Below are 14587 nucleotides of genomic sequence, written 5' to 3'. Positions count from 1 at the left end.
TACATATCATACCACATTCATAAACCATACATTTCATACCACATTCATAAACCATACATTTCATACCACATTCATAAACCATACATTTCATACCACATTCATAAACCATACATTTCATACCACATTCATCAACCATACATTTCATACCACATTCATCAACCATACATTTCATACCACATTCATAAACCATACATATCATACCACATTCATAAACTATACATTTCATACCACATTCATAAACCATACATTTCATACCACATTCATAAACCATACATTTCATACCACATTCATAAACCATACATGTCATACCACATTCATACCACATTCATAAACCATACATATCATACCACATTCATAAACCATACATTTCATACCACATTCATAAACCATACATTTCATACCACATTCATAAACCATACATATCATACCACATTCATAAACCATACATTTCATACCACATTCATAAACCATACATTTCATACCACAGACAGAAACAGACAGACAGAGACACAGACAGACAGACAGACAGACAGAAACAGACAGACAGAAACAGACAGACAGAAACAGACAGACAGAAACAGACAGACAGAAACAGACAGACAGACAGACAGACAGACAGACAGACAGAAACAGACAGACAGAAACAGACAGACAGAAACAGACAGACAGAAACAGACAGACAGAAACAGACAGACAGACAGACAGACAGACAGACAGACAGACAGACAGACAGACAGAAACAGACAGACAGACAGACAGACAGACAGACAGACAGACAGACAGACAGACAGACAGACAGACAGACAGACAGAAACAGACAGACAGAAACAGACAGACAGAAACAGACAGACAGACAGACAGACAGACAGACAGACAGACAGAAACAGACAGACAGAAACAGACAGACAGAAACAGACAGACAGAAACAGACAGACAGACAGACAGACAGACAGACAGACAGACAGACAGACAGACAGACAGACGTACGGCCACAGTAGACATGGAAGCAGACAGACGGTCTGGGCAGACGGTAGACGTAGTATCCTCCTGTACAGGCCTTCACATCAACACTGGCATTCCACTGGCAACAGTTACTATTGAAGCTGGCACACACAGGAAGGGTCATGATACCATCCTGGGGCTAGGGGAGAGGGGGAGAGGAGAAGAGGGGAAGAGGGGGAGAGGGGGAGAGGGGGAGAGGGGGAGAGGAGGAGACAGGGAGACGGGGAGAGAGGAGGAGACGGGGAGAGGGGAGAGGGAGAGAGGGGAGAGGAGGAGAGGGGGGAGAGGGGAGAGAGGAGGAGAGGAGGAGACAGGGAGACGGGGAGAGGGGAAGAGGGGAAGGGGGGAGAGGGGGGAGGGGGGGGAGAGGGGGGAGGGGGGAGGGGGAGAGGGGAGAGGAGGAGAGGGGGGAGAGGGGGGAGAGGGGGAGAGGGGAAGAGGGGAAGGGGGGGAGAGGGGGAGAGGGGGAGAGGGAAGAGGGGGAGAGGGGGGGAGGGAAGGGGGGGAGGGGGAGAGGGGGGGAGGGGAGAGGAGGAGAGGGGGGAGAGGGGGAGAGGGGAAAGGGGGGAGAGGGGGAGAGGGGAAGGGGGGAGAGGGGGAGAGGGGAAGGGGGGAGAGGGGGAGAGGGGAAGGGGGGGAGAGGGGGAGAGGGGAAGGGGGGGAGAGGGGGAGAGGGGAAGGGGGGGAGAGGGGAAGAGGGGAGAGGAGGAGAGGGGGAGAGGGGAAAGGGAGGAGAGGGGGAGAGGGGAAAGGGGGGAGAGGGGAAGGGGGGGAGACAGGGAGAGGAGGAGAGGGGAGAGGGGAGAGAGGAGGAGAGGGGGAGACAGGGAGAGGGGAAGATGGGGAGAGGAGGAGAGGGGAGAGAGGAGGAGAGAGGAGGAGAGGGGGAGAGGAGGAGAGGGGAGAGGGGAAGATGGGGAGAGGAGGAGAGGGGGAGAGGAGGAGAGGAGGAGAGGGGGAGAGGAGGAGAGGGGGAGACGGGGAGAGGAGGAGAGGGGAAGATGGGGAGAGGAGGAGAGGGGAGAGAGGAGGAGAGAGGAGGAGAGGGGGAGAGGAGGAGAGGGGAGAGGGGAAGATGGGGAGAGGAGGAGAGGGGGAGAGGAGGAGAGGAGGAGAGGGGGAGAGGGGGAGAGGAGGAGAGGGGGAGAGGGGGAGAGGAGGAGACGGGGAGAGGAGGAGAGGGGAATACGTTACTGTTCATTTGGTTGGAAGTTGATTGCACGTGGAGCCACTAGATCAAGAGAACATAAAGTGCCACAACAGGTAGGCTGGCAGCTTAGTTTCGCATTTTTTTTTGTATCGTCCGGCACACAGGGTTTGAACCAGCAACCTTCTGTCTGCTGGTCCGCCTCTCTAACCTCTAGTCTACTAACCTGTGGGTGGCTCCCATTGAGCCAGATGGGGGCGTGGGTTCCACAGTGGTTCTCTTCGATGCAGAAAGTAGGCATGGCGTCTCCGGCCATCCCTGTGAAGCGGTACCACTCCCCTGACACACGGCTGTCACACAGGGGCACACTGCCAGATGAGTGGTTGACATGGTACTCTGTATTACGCCAAGGCTCATTCAGAGAGATGTAGGCAGAACACGGGTCCAGAGCTGGGGAGGGGGGAGAGGAGAGGTGGGGGGAGGGGGGAGAGGAGAGATGTGGGGGAGGGGGAGAGGAGAGGAAAGGAGAGGAGAGGAGAGGAGAGGAGGTGGGAGGAGAAGAGAGGAGAGGAGAGAGGTGAGAAGGGGGAGAGGAGAGGAGAGAGGTGAGAAGAGAGATGGGGGGAGAGGAGAGAAGTGAGGTGGGGGGAGAGGAGAGAAGAGAGGTGGGGGGAGAGGAGAGGAGAGAGGTGGGGGGAGAGGAGAGGAGAGAGGTGGGGGGAGAGGAGAGAAGAGAGGTGGGGGGAGAGGAGAGGAGAGAGGTGGGGGGAGAGGAGAGGAGAGAGGTGGGGGGAGAGGAGAGGAGAGAGGTGGGGGGAGAGGAGAGGAAAGAGGTGGGGGGAGAGGAGAGAAGAGAGGTGGGGGGAGAGGAGAGGAGAGAGGTGGGGGGAGAGGAGAGGAGAGAGGTGAGAAGGGGGAGAGGAGAGGAGAGAGGTGAGAAGGGGGAGAGGAGATGAGAGAGGTGAGAAGAGAGATGGGGGGAGAGGAGAGAAGTGAGGTGGGGGGAGAGGAGAGAAGAGAGGTGGGGGGAGAGGAGAGGAGAGAGGTGGGGGGAGAGGAGAGAAGAGAGGTGGGGGGAGAGGAGAGGAGAGAGGTGGGGGGAGAGGAGAGAAATGAGGTGGGGGAGAGGAGAGGAGAAAGGTGGGGGGAGAGGAGAGAAATGAGGTGGGGGAGAGGAGAGGAGAAAGGTGGAGGGAGAGGAGAGAGGTGGGGGAGAGGAGAGGAGAGAAGAGAGGTGGGAGTGAGGAGAGGTGGGGGAGAGAAGAGAAGAGAGGTGGGGGAGAGGAGAGGGGGAGAGAAGAGGAGAGGAGAGACACATTTCAGGCTTCAAACAAAGATATAAAACTGTATTTTTTTGTGAAGAATCAACAACAAGTGGGACACAATCATGAAGTGGAACAACATTTATTGGATATTTCAAACTTTTTTAACAAATCAAAAACTGAAAAATTGGGCGTGCAAAATTATTCAGCCCCCTTAAGTTAATACTTTGTAGCGCCACCTTTTACTGCGATTACAGCTGTAAGTCGCTTGGGGTATGTCTCTATCAGTTTTGCACATCGAGAGACTGACATTTTTTCCCATTCCTCCTTGCAAAACAGCTCGAGCTCAGTGAGGTTGGATGGAGAGCATTTGTGAACAGCAGTTTTCAGTTCTTTCCACAGATTCTCGATTGGATTCAGGTCTGGACTTTGACTTGGCCATTCTAACACCTGGATATGTTTATTTTTGAACCATTCCATTGTAGATTTTGCTTTATGTTTTGGATCATTGTCTTGTTGGAAGTCAAATCTCCATCCCAGTCTCAGGTCTTTTGCAGACTCCATCAGGTTTTCTTCCAGAATGGTCATGTATTTGGCTCCATCCATCTTGCCATCAATTTTAACCATCTTCCCTGTCCCTGCTGAAGAAAATCAGGCCCAAACCATGATGCTGCCACCACCATGTTTGACAGTGGGGATGGTGTGTTCAGCTGTGTTGCTTTTACGCCAAACATAACGTTTTGCATTGTTGCCAAAAAGTTCAATTTTGGTTTCATCTGACCAGAGCACCTTCTTCCACATGTTTGGTGTGTCTCCCAGGTGGCTTGTGGCAAACTTTAAACAACACTTTTTATGGATATCTTTAAGAAATGGCTTTCTTCTTGCCACTCTTCCATAAAGGCCAGATTTGTGCAATATACGACTGATTGTTGTCCTATGGACAGAGTCTCCCACCTCAGCTGTAGATCTCTGCAGTTCATCCAGAGTGATCATGGGCCTCTTGGCTGCATCTCTGATCAGTCTTCTCCTTGTATGAGCTAAAAGTTTAGAGGGATGGCCAGGTCTTGGTAGATTTGCAGTGGTCTGATACTCCTTCCATTTCAATATTATCGCTTGCACAGTGCTCCTTGGGATGATTGTTGTCCTATGGACAGAGTCTCCCACCTCAGCTGTAGATCTCTGCAGTTCATCCAGAGTGATCATGGGCCTCTCTAGGATGTATAGGAGATAGGTTGTATAAGAGCTAGGAGTTAGGAGATATAAAGGGTTCTATATATATATATATGTCTGCCTGTATATATATATACGTGTGTGTGTGTGTGTGTGTGAGAGAGTGTGAGTGTGAGTGTGAGTGTGTGTGTGTGTGTGTGTGTGTGTGTGTGTGTGTGTGTGTGTGGAGAGAGAGAGACAGAGACAACAAGTTAATCAATGGTTGTCAACAGGGGAACAAACGACTGTAGAGTAATTCCCTTCGGCTGTAAACCATCTCTATTGACAGCATAGAGAGACAGAGAGAAACAACACGACCAGGAGCCAACTGGGATGTAGAAGAGCTAGGAGATAGGATGTATAGGAGTTAGGAGATAGGATGTATAAGAGCTAGGAGTTAGGATGTAGAAGAGCTAGGAGTTAGGCTGTAGAAGAGCTAGGAGTTAGGATGTATAAGAGCTAGGAGTTAGGATGTAGAAGAGCTGGGAGTTAGGATGTATAGGAGATAGGATATAGGTTGTATAAGAGCTAGGAGTTAGGATGTATAAGAGCTAGGAGTTAGGATTTATAAGAGCTAGGAGTTAGGATTTATAAGAGCTAGGAGTTAGGATGTATAAGAGCTAGGAGTTAGGATGTATAGGAGATAGGAGATAGGATGTATAAGAGCTAAGAGCTAGGATGTATAAGAGCTAGGATGTATAAGAGTTAGGAGATAGGATGTATAAGAGCTAGGATGTATAAGAGTTAGGAGATAGGATGTATAAGAGCTAAGAGCTAGGATGTATAAGAGCTAGGATGTATAAGAGCTAGGATGTATAAGAGTTAGGAGATAGGATGTATCAGAGCTAGGAGATAGGAGATTGAGAGTTAGGGGCTACAGTGATTCTTCCTTTAAAAGTGTTGAGCTCTGGCAACAATGGTTGGCAGTTAAATAACGTGCCAATAGAATTCTGCAGCACCCTACAAGCTGTGCTGCAGTACGTCACACCTTTTAACGGAAGACCCACTGTAGGAGCGAGGATGCATAGGAGTTAGGAGCTAGGAACTAGGGGATAGGAGCTAGGAACTATGAGCAAGGGTTTAGGAGCTAGGGGATAGGATATAGGATATAAAGGAGATAGGAGCTCAGGGATAGGAGCTCAGGGATAGGAGCTAGGAACTCTGAGCTAGGGATTAGGAGCTAGGGGATAGGATATAGGATACAAAGGAGCTAGGGGATAGAAGCTAGGAACTAGGAGCTAGAAAACAGGATCTAGGAACTAGAAACTATGAGCAAGGGGATAGGAGCTAGTAACTATGAGCTAGATAATCGTAGCTAGGGGATAGGAGACAGGATATAAAGGAGCTAGGGGATAGGAGCTTGAAACTATGAACTTGTGAATAGGACCTAGGGGATAGGAGATAGGATATAAAGGAGATAGGGGAGCTAGGGGATAGGAACAAGAAGCTAGAGAATAGGATATAGGAAAAACAGAAAACCAGCAGACTCCGGACCTCGCAGGTTCAGGTCCCTGGTTCAAACCCAGTGAGGGATAGGGATGGAAGCAATGAGGAGATAGGAGCTAAGGGCTAGGAGCTAAGGGCTAGGAACTAAGGGCTAGGAGCAAAGGGCTAGGAGCTAAGGGTTAGGAGCTCAGGGCTAGGAACTAAGGGCTAGGAACTAAGGGCTAGGAGATAGAAGAGCAGTCAACTCCTTCACACAGGAACGATTGATGTCAAAACAGAAACAGGAAGAACTGGAGGCCACAGCTGGCTGGAAGTAGAGGACCAAGTCAAGGATACCAACATGAAAACACACACACACACAACCCCCCACTCCATACACACACACACAACCCCCCACTCCACACACACACACACCCACCCACTCCACACAAACACAGCCCCCCACTCCACACACACACAACCCCCCACTCCACACACACACAACCCCCCACTCCACACACACACACACACACACACACACACACACACACACACACACACACACACACACAACCCCCCACTCCACACACACACAACCCCACACTCCACACACACACACAACCCCCCACTCCACACACACACAACCCCCCACTCCACACACACACACAACCCCCCACTCCACACACACACACACACACACACACACACAACCCCCCACTCCACACAACCCCCCACTCCACACACACACACACAACCCCCCACTCCACACACACACACAACCCCCCACTCCACACACACACAGCCCCCCACTCCAAACTGTTTTGAGTTAACTTCCTGAATTAACTGCCCTCAATTCAATTTGACTCCAGACAATGAGGACTCTGAGTCAGCTAATATAAATCTCTATAAGTCTGGAACAGTAATGGTACAGGGCAACAACCCCAAACACCTGATCAAAGAATTAGCCCAGCAGGAGAAGCTCTCCCTTGAGAAAGATGCCCCCCACCCCGAGAGGGTCAGACCAGACCTCTTCATTATATAACCTCACAGACGAGCCACCCCAAGCGGAAAGTCAACCTCGCAGCAGAGTACTACCCCCTCATTGAAATTAAGAATACATTTACCCAGCTGGAGGTAAGGCAGGTAGAGGTGGAACAGCAGGTGATTACACTCCAGTCAGCACAGACCCAGACAACATTCCAGCACAACAACACCCCCTTAACCAGACCCGGAGAGCTGGAGGTGGAGAGAGACATATCTGCACTCTGGACAGTGGTGAGACAACTACAACAGGAGAAAGAGCAGGAGAAGAACAGAGCACTAGAGGAGAGGATCAGACTGCTGGAGGAGAGGATCAGACTGCTGGAGGAGAGGTTGAGGGGGATGGAGGAGAGCGTGAGGGGGACGGAGGAGAGGATCAGACTGCTGGAGGAGAGGTTGAGGGGGATGGAGGAGAGGATCAGACTGCTGGAGGAGAGGTTGAGGGGGATGGAGGAGAGGATCAGACTGATGGAGGAGAGGTTGAGGGGGATGGAGGAGAGGATCAGACTGCTGGAGGAGAGGTTGAGGGGGATGGAGGAGAGGATCAGACTGCTGGAGGAGAGGTTGAGGGGGATGGAGGAGAGGATCAGACTGCTGGAGGAGAGGTTGAGGGGGATGGAGGAGAGGATCAGACTGATGGAGGAGAGGTTGAGGGGGATGGAGGAGAGGATCAGACTGCTGGAGGAGAGGGTGAGGGGGATGGAGGAGAGGATCAGACTGCTGGAGGAGAGGGTGAGGGGGATGGAGGAGAGGATCAGACTGCTGGAGGAGAGGGTGAGGGGGATGGAGGAGAGGATCAGACTGCTGGAGGAGAAGGTGAGGGGGATGGAGGAGAGGATCAGACTGCTGGAGGAGAGGGTGAGGGGGATGGAGGAGAGCGTGAGGGGGACGGAGGAGAGGTTGAGGGGGATGGCGTGTGACAGAGAACAACCTACTAGAGAGGTGGCCACCCCCACAGAGAAGCCAGCAGAACAGCCAACCTCAGCTCCCGACAAAAGTCTCGACACCATAGCAGAACAGTCCACCCTTGACCATAGCGTCGAAATCACAGCGGGACAGACAAATGAAGAATCCCAAGCAGAATCCACCCCCCCCCCCCCCATCAGCCAACCTGATAGCCCTCCTGACAATCCCCCTACACACACACACACACACACACACAAACACACACACACAAGACACAGATTGTACTCCTTATGGACTCAAACAGAAAATATACACAAGAAGAAAAACTAGTTCCCAAACACATAGTGTCTAAACACCCAGCATACACTAGACCTTCTGTCTGAGGACCAACTAGGCTCACCCGGCCACATAATAAAACACACAGGCACAAATGACCTGAGGGCACAGCAGGAAAATGGTGGCCACAGCACTGAAGGGAGTGATTGAAAAAGCTTATTCTACTTTCCCCAACGCACAAGGGGTTATCTCCACCCTGCTACCACGAAAAGACGTCCACCCTGCCACAATACAGCGGGTAAACGCAATTGTTTCCCGTGACTGTGCCTCAAAACCAAATGTTTTCCTGGCCCACCGCTCCACCCTGGACTTGAACAGCCTCTATGACCAGGTCCACCTCTACAAGGCAGCAGTGCACACCACTCCACCCTGGACTAGAACAGCCTCTATGACCAGGTCCACCTCTACAAGGCAGCAGTGCCCACCACTCCACCCTGGACTTGAACAGCCTCTATGACCAGGTCCACCTCTACAAGGCAGCAGGGCCCATCTTCACCTGGACCCTAAAGGACATCACTCTCAAACGCAGCTCCCACACTTCACACAGGAGCAACAGATCAATAGACACCCCGCCCAGACCATCGAGATACTCTCCCAGACTTGCGGGACCCCCGGACCTACACATAGAGGACCCACGCCGAGAGGACCTACATCCAGACCACAACACCACCAGCCACATCCACACCCCCACCTCAACCAATCAACACCCCCCCCAAGTCGACCATGCCCACACCCCAGTTAGGCCCCCCTCAGATTAGACCTATGCCCCTCCTGCCCACCCCATCCCCCCAAAGAGGGCCTCATCATGGAAGTCACACATACGCCCAGGTAGTGAGCGGGCAAACAGGCCCAACCCGCACTCTTACACTAGCCCAAACCAATGGCATGTACCAGATGCTCAGCAGGCTCTGCTCACACTTACTGGCCTGAGGTCAAACCATACAACCAACAACATTGGACACTTTATGGAACACAAAGCCTTCACCATCTCATCCTGGAATATCCAAGGCCTGACGTCATCTGCCTTTGGCCTAAAGAGCAGGAACCTGGAAATACAGAAATTGTCATCCTACAAGAAACATGGTATAGAGGAGACGGACCCACTGGTTGCCCTCTAGGTTACAGAGAGCTGGTAGTCCCGTCCACCAAACTACCAGGTGTGAAACATGGTACAGAGGAGATGGACCCACTGGTTGCCCTCTAGGTTACAGAGAGCTGGTCCCATCCACCAAACTACCAGGTGTGAAACATGGTATAGAGGAGATGGACCCACTGGTTGCCCTCTAGGTTACAGAGAGCTGATAGTCCCATCCACCAAACTACCAGGTGTGAAACATGGTATAGAGGAGACAGACCCACTGGTTGCCCTCTAGGTTACAGAGAGCTGGTAGACCCATCTACCACACTACCAGGTGTGAAACATGGTATAGTGGAGACGGACCCACTGGTTGCCCTCTAGGTTACAGAGAGCTGGTAGTCCCGTCCACCAAACTACCAGGTGTGAAACATGGTACAGAGGAGATGGACCCACTGGTTGCCCTCTAGGTTACAGAGAGCTGGTCCCATCCACCAAACTACCAGGTGTGAAACATGGTATAGAGGAGATGGACCCACTGGTTGCCCTCTAGGTTACAGAGAGCTGATAGTCCCATCCACCAAACTACCAGGTGTGAAACATGGTATAGAGGAGATGGACCCACTGGTTGCCCTCTAGGTTACAGAGAGCTGATAGTCCCATCCACCAAACTACCAGGTGTGAAACATGGTATAGAGGAGACAGACCCACTGGTTGCCCTCTAGGTTACAGAGAGCTGGTAGACCCATCTACCACACTACCAGGTGTGAAACATGGTATAGAGGAGACGGACCCACTGGTTGCCCTCTAGGTTACAGAGAGCTGGTAGTCCCATCCACCACACTACCAGGTGTGAAAAGGGGAAGGGACTCAGGGGGTTTGCTACTTTGGTGTAGAGCAGACCTAACTCACTCCATTAAATTAATCAAAACAGGAACATTTTATATTTGGCTAGAAATTCAAAAGGAAATTATCCTAACAGAGAAAAATGTCCTCCTTTGTGCTACCTATATCCCCCCACTAGAATCCCCATACTTTAATGAAGACAGCTTCTCCATACTGGAGGGGGAAATCAAACATTTGCAGGCCCAGGGACATGTACTAGTCTGTGGTGACCTAAATGCCAGAACCGGACAAGAACCTGACACCCTCAGCACACAGGGGGACAAACACCTACCTGGAGGTGACAGCATTCCCTCCCCCATATGCCCCCCCTAGGCACAACTATGACAACATAACCAACAAAAACGGGTCACAACTCCTGCAGCTCTGTCGCACGCTGGGTATGTACATAGTCAATGGTAGGCTTCGAGGGGACTCCTATGGTAGGTACACCTATAGCTCATCTCTTGGCAGTAGTACTGTAGACTACTTTATCACTGACCTCAACCCAGAGTCTCTCAGAGCGTTCACAGATAGCCCACTGACACCCCTATCACAGATCAGTCTACTTGAACAGAGCAATACTCAATCATGAGGCATCAAGGCCAAAAGAACTGAATAATATTAAGAAATGCTATAGATGGAAGGAAAGTAGTGTGGAAACCTACCAAAAAACAATTAGACAACAACAAATTCAATCCCTTTTAGACAACTTACTGTACAAAATGTTCCACTGTAATAGTGAAGGTGTAAACTTGGCAGTAGAAATTAAGAGCAGAGTTAATGACTATGGCCATTAGAAGACTGTAGGCCCTGGCTACAGAGCAGAGTTAATGACTATGGCCATTAGAGGACTGTGGGTCATGGCTACAGAGCAGAGTTAATGACTATGGCCATTAGAGGACTGTGGGTCCTGGCTACAGAACATAGTTAATGACTATGGCCATGAGAGGACTGTGGGTCCTGGCTACAGAGCAGAGTTAATGACTATGGCCATTAGAAGACCGTGGGTCCTGGCTACAGAACAGAGTTAATGACTATGACCATCAGAGGACCGTGGGTCCTGGCTACAGAGAAGTCATGCAGAAGCGTACTAAAGCTGAACAGTATCAATCTCTCACAGCCTAATGGTCTGTGGACTAGGGGTCCTGGTCTAAAGTAGTGCACTATATAGGGAATAGGCTGCCATTTGTGACATAGCCTTGATTACCTGCACTCATTCAAACATGCTCACGGAGAGAGACAGGGAGAAAGTGTTTTAGACCGAAGATCCATCGTCAGCAGAAACAAATGAAGCGACTGTCAAGACAATTTAGTCTGTTGTTTAAACAACAAGTTGTAATATGCAAAAGTTTTTTTGTGTGAGTCATGCACACATTTAAAAAAAAATTTTAAAAACACACACACAGTCTACACATCCTCAGGCTTACTATACGCTACACACGACATCTATGTTACACAGGAAGATCAACGGAGGAACGACTAGATTCCCGTACACAACTATATGTCCACTGTTGTCCTGCCATTATTCTACTTTATGGATCGGGAGGAAACATACGTTTTTTTTACAATGGCACCCTAGTATGCTGTAACAGTGACACATTGATTCCGCCCTGCTGTCTGTGTTATGGGCGCGTAAAGGACACCTAGAGACGGGTACTCACCGATGGCTTCCGCAGTGGGTGTGTGCTGTAGGAGCACGGTTAACAGGAACGATATCATTACCACGAACACGTCAACTTTCCCCCGGTTACCAACTCCTCGGGTCATCTCAGCACCTGGAATCAGACTGTGAAACGAGACTATGCCGGTAGACAATAGGAATCCGAGCTCAGTCTGTGTCCGAGTATGTCGGTCTGTGTATCTGTCTCTGAGTGCCCGTCAACGTGTCTCTGAGTGTGTGAGGTTTCTTGAAAAACGTTAACAGGGTCTTTAATAGACAGCTTATCTGTGTATCTACGTACAGAAATGAGGGCTTGGCCAGAGGGTAGGAGTTTGGTGTGTGTCAGAGTACATTAGTCTCACCTTGACCTGATGGGTTCAGTGACAGCACCATCCTCTCATTGTTCCACAGGCCGATCTTATCCACAGAACCAGCCCAGCCCTAGATTACTTACACACACACACACACACACACACACACACACACACACACACACTTCTCCATCACTCATCCTCCACCTCACCTCTCAACCCTTCTTCATTCTCTCTCTCTCTGTCCTCAGGACTTGTCCTCGCTCCTCCTCCATTCTCTCTCTCTCTGTTATCAGGACATCTTGTCCTCGCTCCTCCTCCATTCTTTCTCTCTGTCCTCAGGACTTGTCCTCGCTCCTCCTCCATTCTCTCTCTCTCTGTCCTCAGGACATCTTGTCCTCGCTCCTCCTCCATTCTCTCTCTCTCTGTCCTCAGGACATCTTGTCCTTGCTCCTCCTCCATTCTTTCTCTCTGTCCTCAGGACTTGTCCTCGCTCCTCCTCCATTCTCTCTCTCTCTGTCCTCAGGACATCTTATTGTCCTCACTCCTCCTCCATTCTTTCTCTCTCTGTCCTCAGGACATCTTCTTGTCCTCGCTCCTCCTCCATTCTTTCTCTCTCTGTCCTCAGGACATCTTCTTGTCCTCGCTCCTCCTCCATTCTCTCTCTCTCTGTCCTCAGGACATCTTCTTGTCCTCGCTCCTCCTCCATTCTCTCTCTCTCTGTCCTCAGGACATCTTCTTGTCCTCCCTCCTCCTCCATTCTTTCTCTCTCTGTCCTCAGGACATCTTCTTGTCCTCGCTCCTCCTCCTCCATTCTCTCTCTCTCTGTCCTCAGGACATCTTCTTGTCCTCGCTCCTCCTCCATTCTCTCTCTCTCTGTCCTCAGGACATCTTCTTGTCCTCGCTCCTCCTCCATTCTCTCTCTCTCTGTCCTCAGGACATCTTCTTGTCCTCACTCCTCCTCCATTCTTTCTCTCTCTGTCCTCAGGACATCTTCTTGTCCTCACTCCTCCTCCATTCTCTCTCTCTCTGTCCTCAGGACATCTTCTTGTCCTCACTCCTCCTCCATTCTCTCTCTCTCTGTCCTCAGGACATCTTCTTGTCCTCACTCCTCCTCCATTCTTTCTCTCTCTGTCCTCAGGACATCTTCTTGTCCTCACTCCTCCTCCATTCTTTCTCTCTCTGTCCTCAGGACATCTTCTTGTCCTCGCTCCTCCTCCATTCTTTCTCTCTCTGTCCTCAGGACATCTTCTTGTCCTCACTCCTCCTCCATTCTTTCTCTCTGTCCTCAGGACTTGTCCTCACTCCTCCTCCATTCTTTCTCTCTCTGTCCTCAGGACATCTTCTTGTCCTCGCTCCTCCTCCATTCTTTCTCTCTCTCTGTCCTCAGGACATCTTCTTGTCCTCACTCCTCCTCCATTCTTTCTCTCTCTGTCCTCAGGACATCTTCTTGTCCTCACTCCTCCTCCATTCTCTCTCTCTCTGTCCTCAGGACATCTTCTTGTCCTCGCTCCTCCTCCATTCTTTCTCTCTCTCTGTCCTCAGGACATCTTCTTGTCCTCACTCCTCCTCCATTCTTTCTCTCTCTGTCCTCAGGACATCTTCTTGTCCTCACTCCTCCTCCATTCTTTCTCTCTCTGTCCTCAGGACATCTTCTTGTCCTCGCTCCTCCTCCATTCTTTCTCTCTCTGTCCTCAGGACATCTTCTTGTCCTCGCTCCTCCTCCATTCTCTCTCTCTCTGTCCTCAGGACATCTTCTTGTCCTCACTCCTCCTCCATTCTCTCTCTCTCTGTCCTCAGGACATCTTCTTGTCCTCACTCCTCCTCCATTCTCTCTCTCTCTGTCCTCAGGACATCTTCTTGTCCTCACTCCTCCTCCATTCTCTCTCTCTCTGTCCTCAGGACATCTTCTTGTCCTCGCTCCTCCTCCATTCTTTCTCTCTCTGTCCTCAGGACATCTTCTTGTCCTCGCTCCTCCTCCATTCTCTCTCTCTCTGTCCTCAGGACATCTTCTTGTCCTCGCTCCTCCTCCATTCTTTCTCTCTCTGTCCTCAGGACATCTTCTTGTCCTCGCTCCTCCTCCATTCTCTCTCTCTCTGTCCTCAGGACATCTTCTTGTCCTCACTCCTCCTCCATTCTCTCTCTCTCTGTCCTCAGGGCATCTTCTTGTCCTCGCTCCTCCTCCATTCTCTCTCTCTCTGTCCTCAGGACATCTTCTTGTCCTCGCTCCTCCTCCATTCTCTCTCTCTCTGTCCTCAGGACATCTTCTTGTCCTCACTCCTCCTCCATTCTCTCTCTCTCTGTCCTCAGGACATCTTCTTGTCCTCA

General features: G+C 50.7%; 1 protein-coding gene across 1 annotated transcript in view; it reads right to left on the bottom strand.

Moving 5' to 3' along the window:
• oit3 (oncoprotein induced transcript 3) overlaps positions 1-12279 on the bottom strand; it is a 25065-nt gene extending 12786 nt beyond the window's left edge. Inside the window, exons 1-3 of the mRNA XM_036946051.1 lie at positions 11950-12279; positions 2376-2599; positions 988-1141 (exon numbers count right to left, since the gene is read on the bottom strand). Of these exons, the coding sequence (XP_036801946.1) occupies positions 988-1141; positions 2376-2599; positions 11950-12055 (484 nt within the window). The 5' untranslated portion in view covers positions 12056-12279. The remainder of the gene's footprint in view (positions 1-987; positions 1142-2375; positions 2600-11949) is intronic.
• Positions 12280-14587: the final 2308 nt, after the last annotated feature.

The sequence above is a fragment of the Oncorhynchus mykiss genome, chromosome 16 (genome assembly GCF_013265735.2).
Source record: "Oncorhynchus mykiss isolate Arlee chromosome 16, USDA_OmykA_1.1, whole genome shotgun sequence".
Taxonomy (NCBI): domain Eukaryota; kingdom Metazoa; phylum Chordata; class Actinopteri; order Salmoniformes; family Salmonidae; genus Oncorhynchus; species Oncorhynchus mykiss.
The sequence above is the reverse complement of the archived record's forward strand: the minus strand, read 5'-3'. Positions and strand labels throughout refer to the sequence as shown.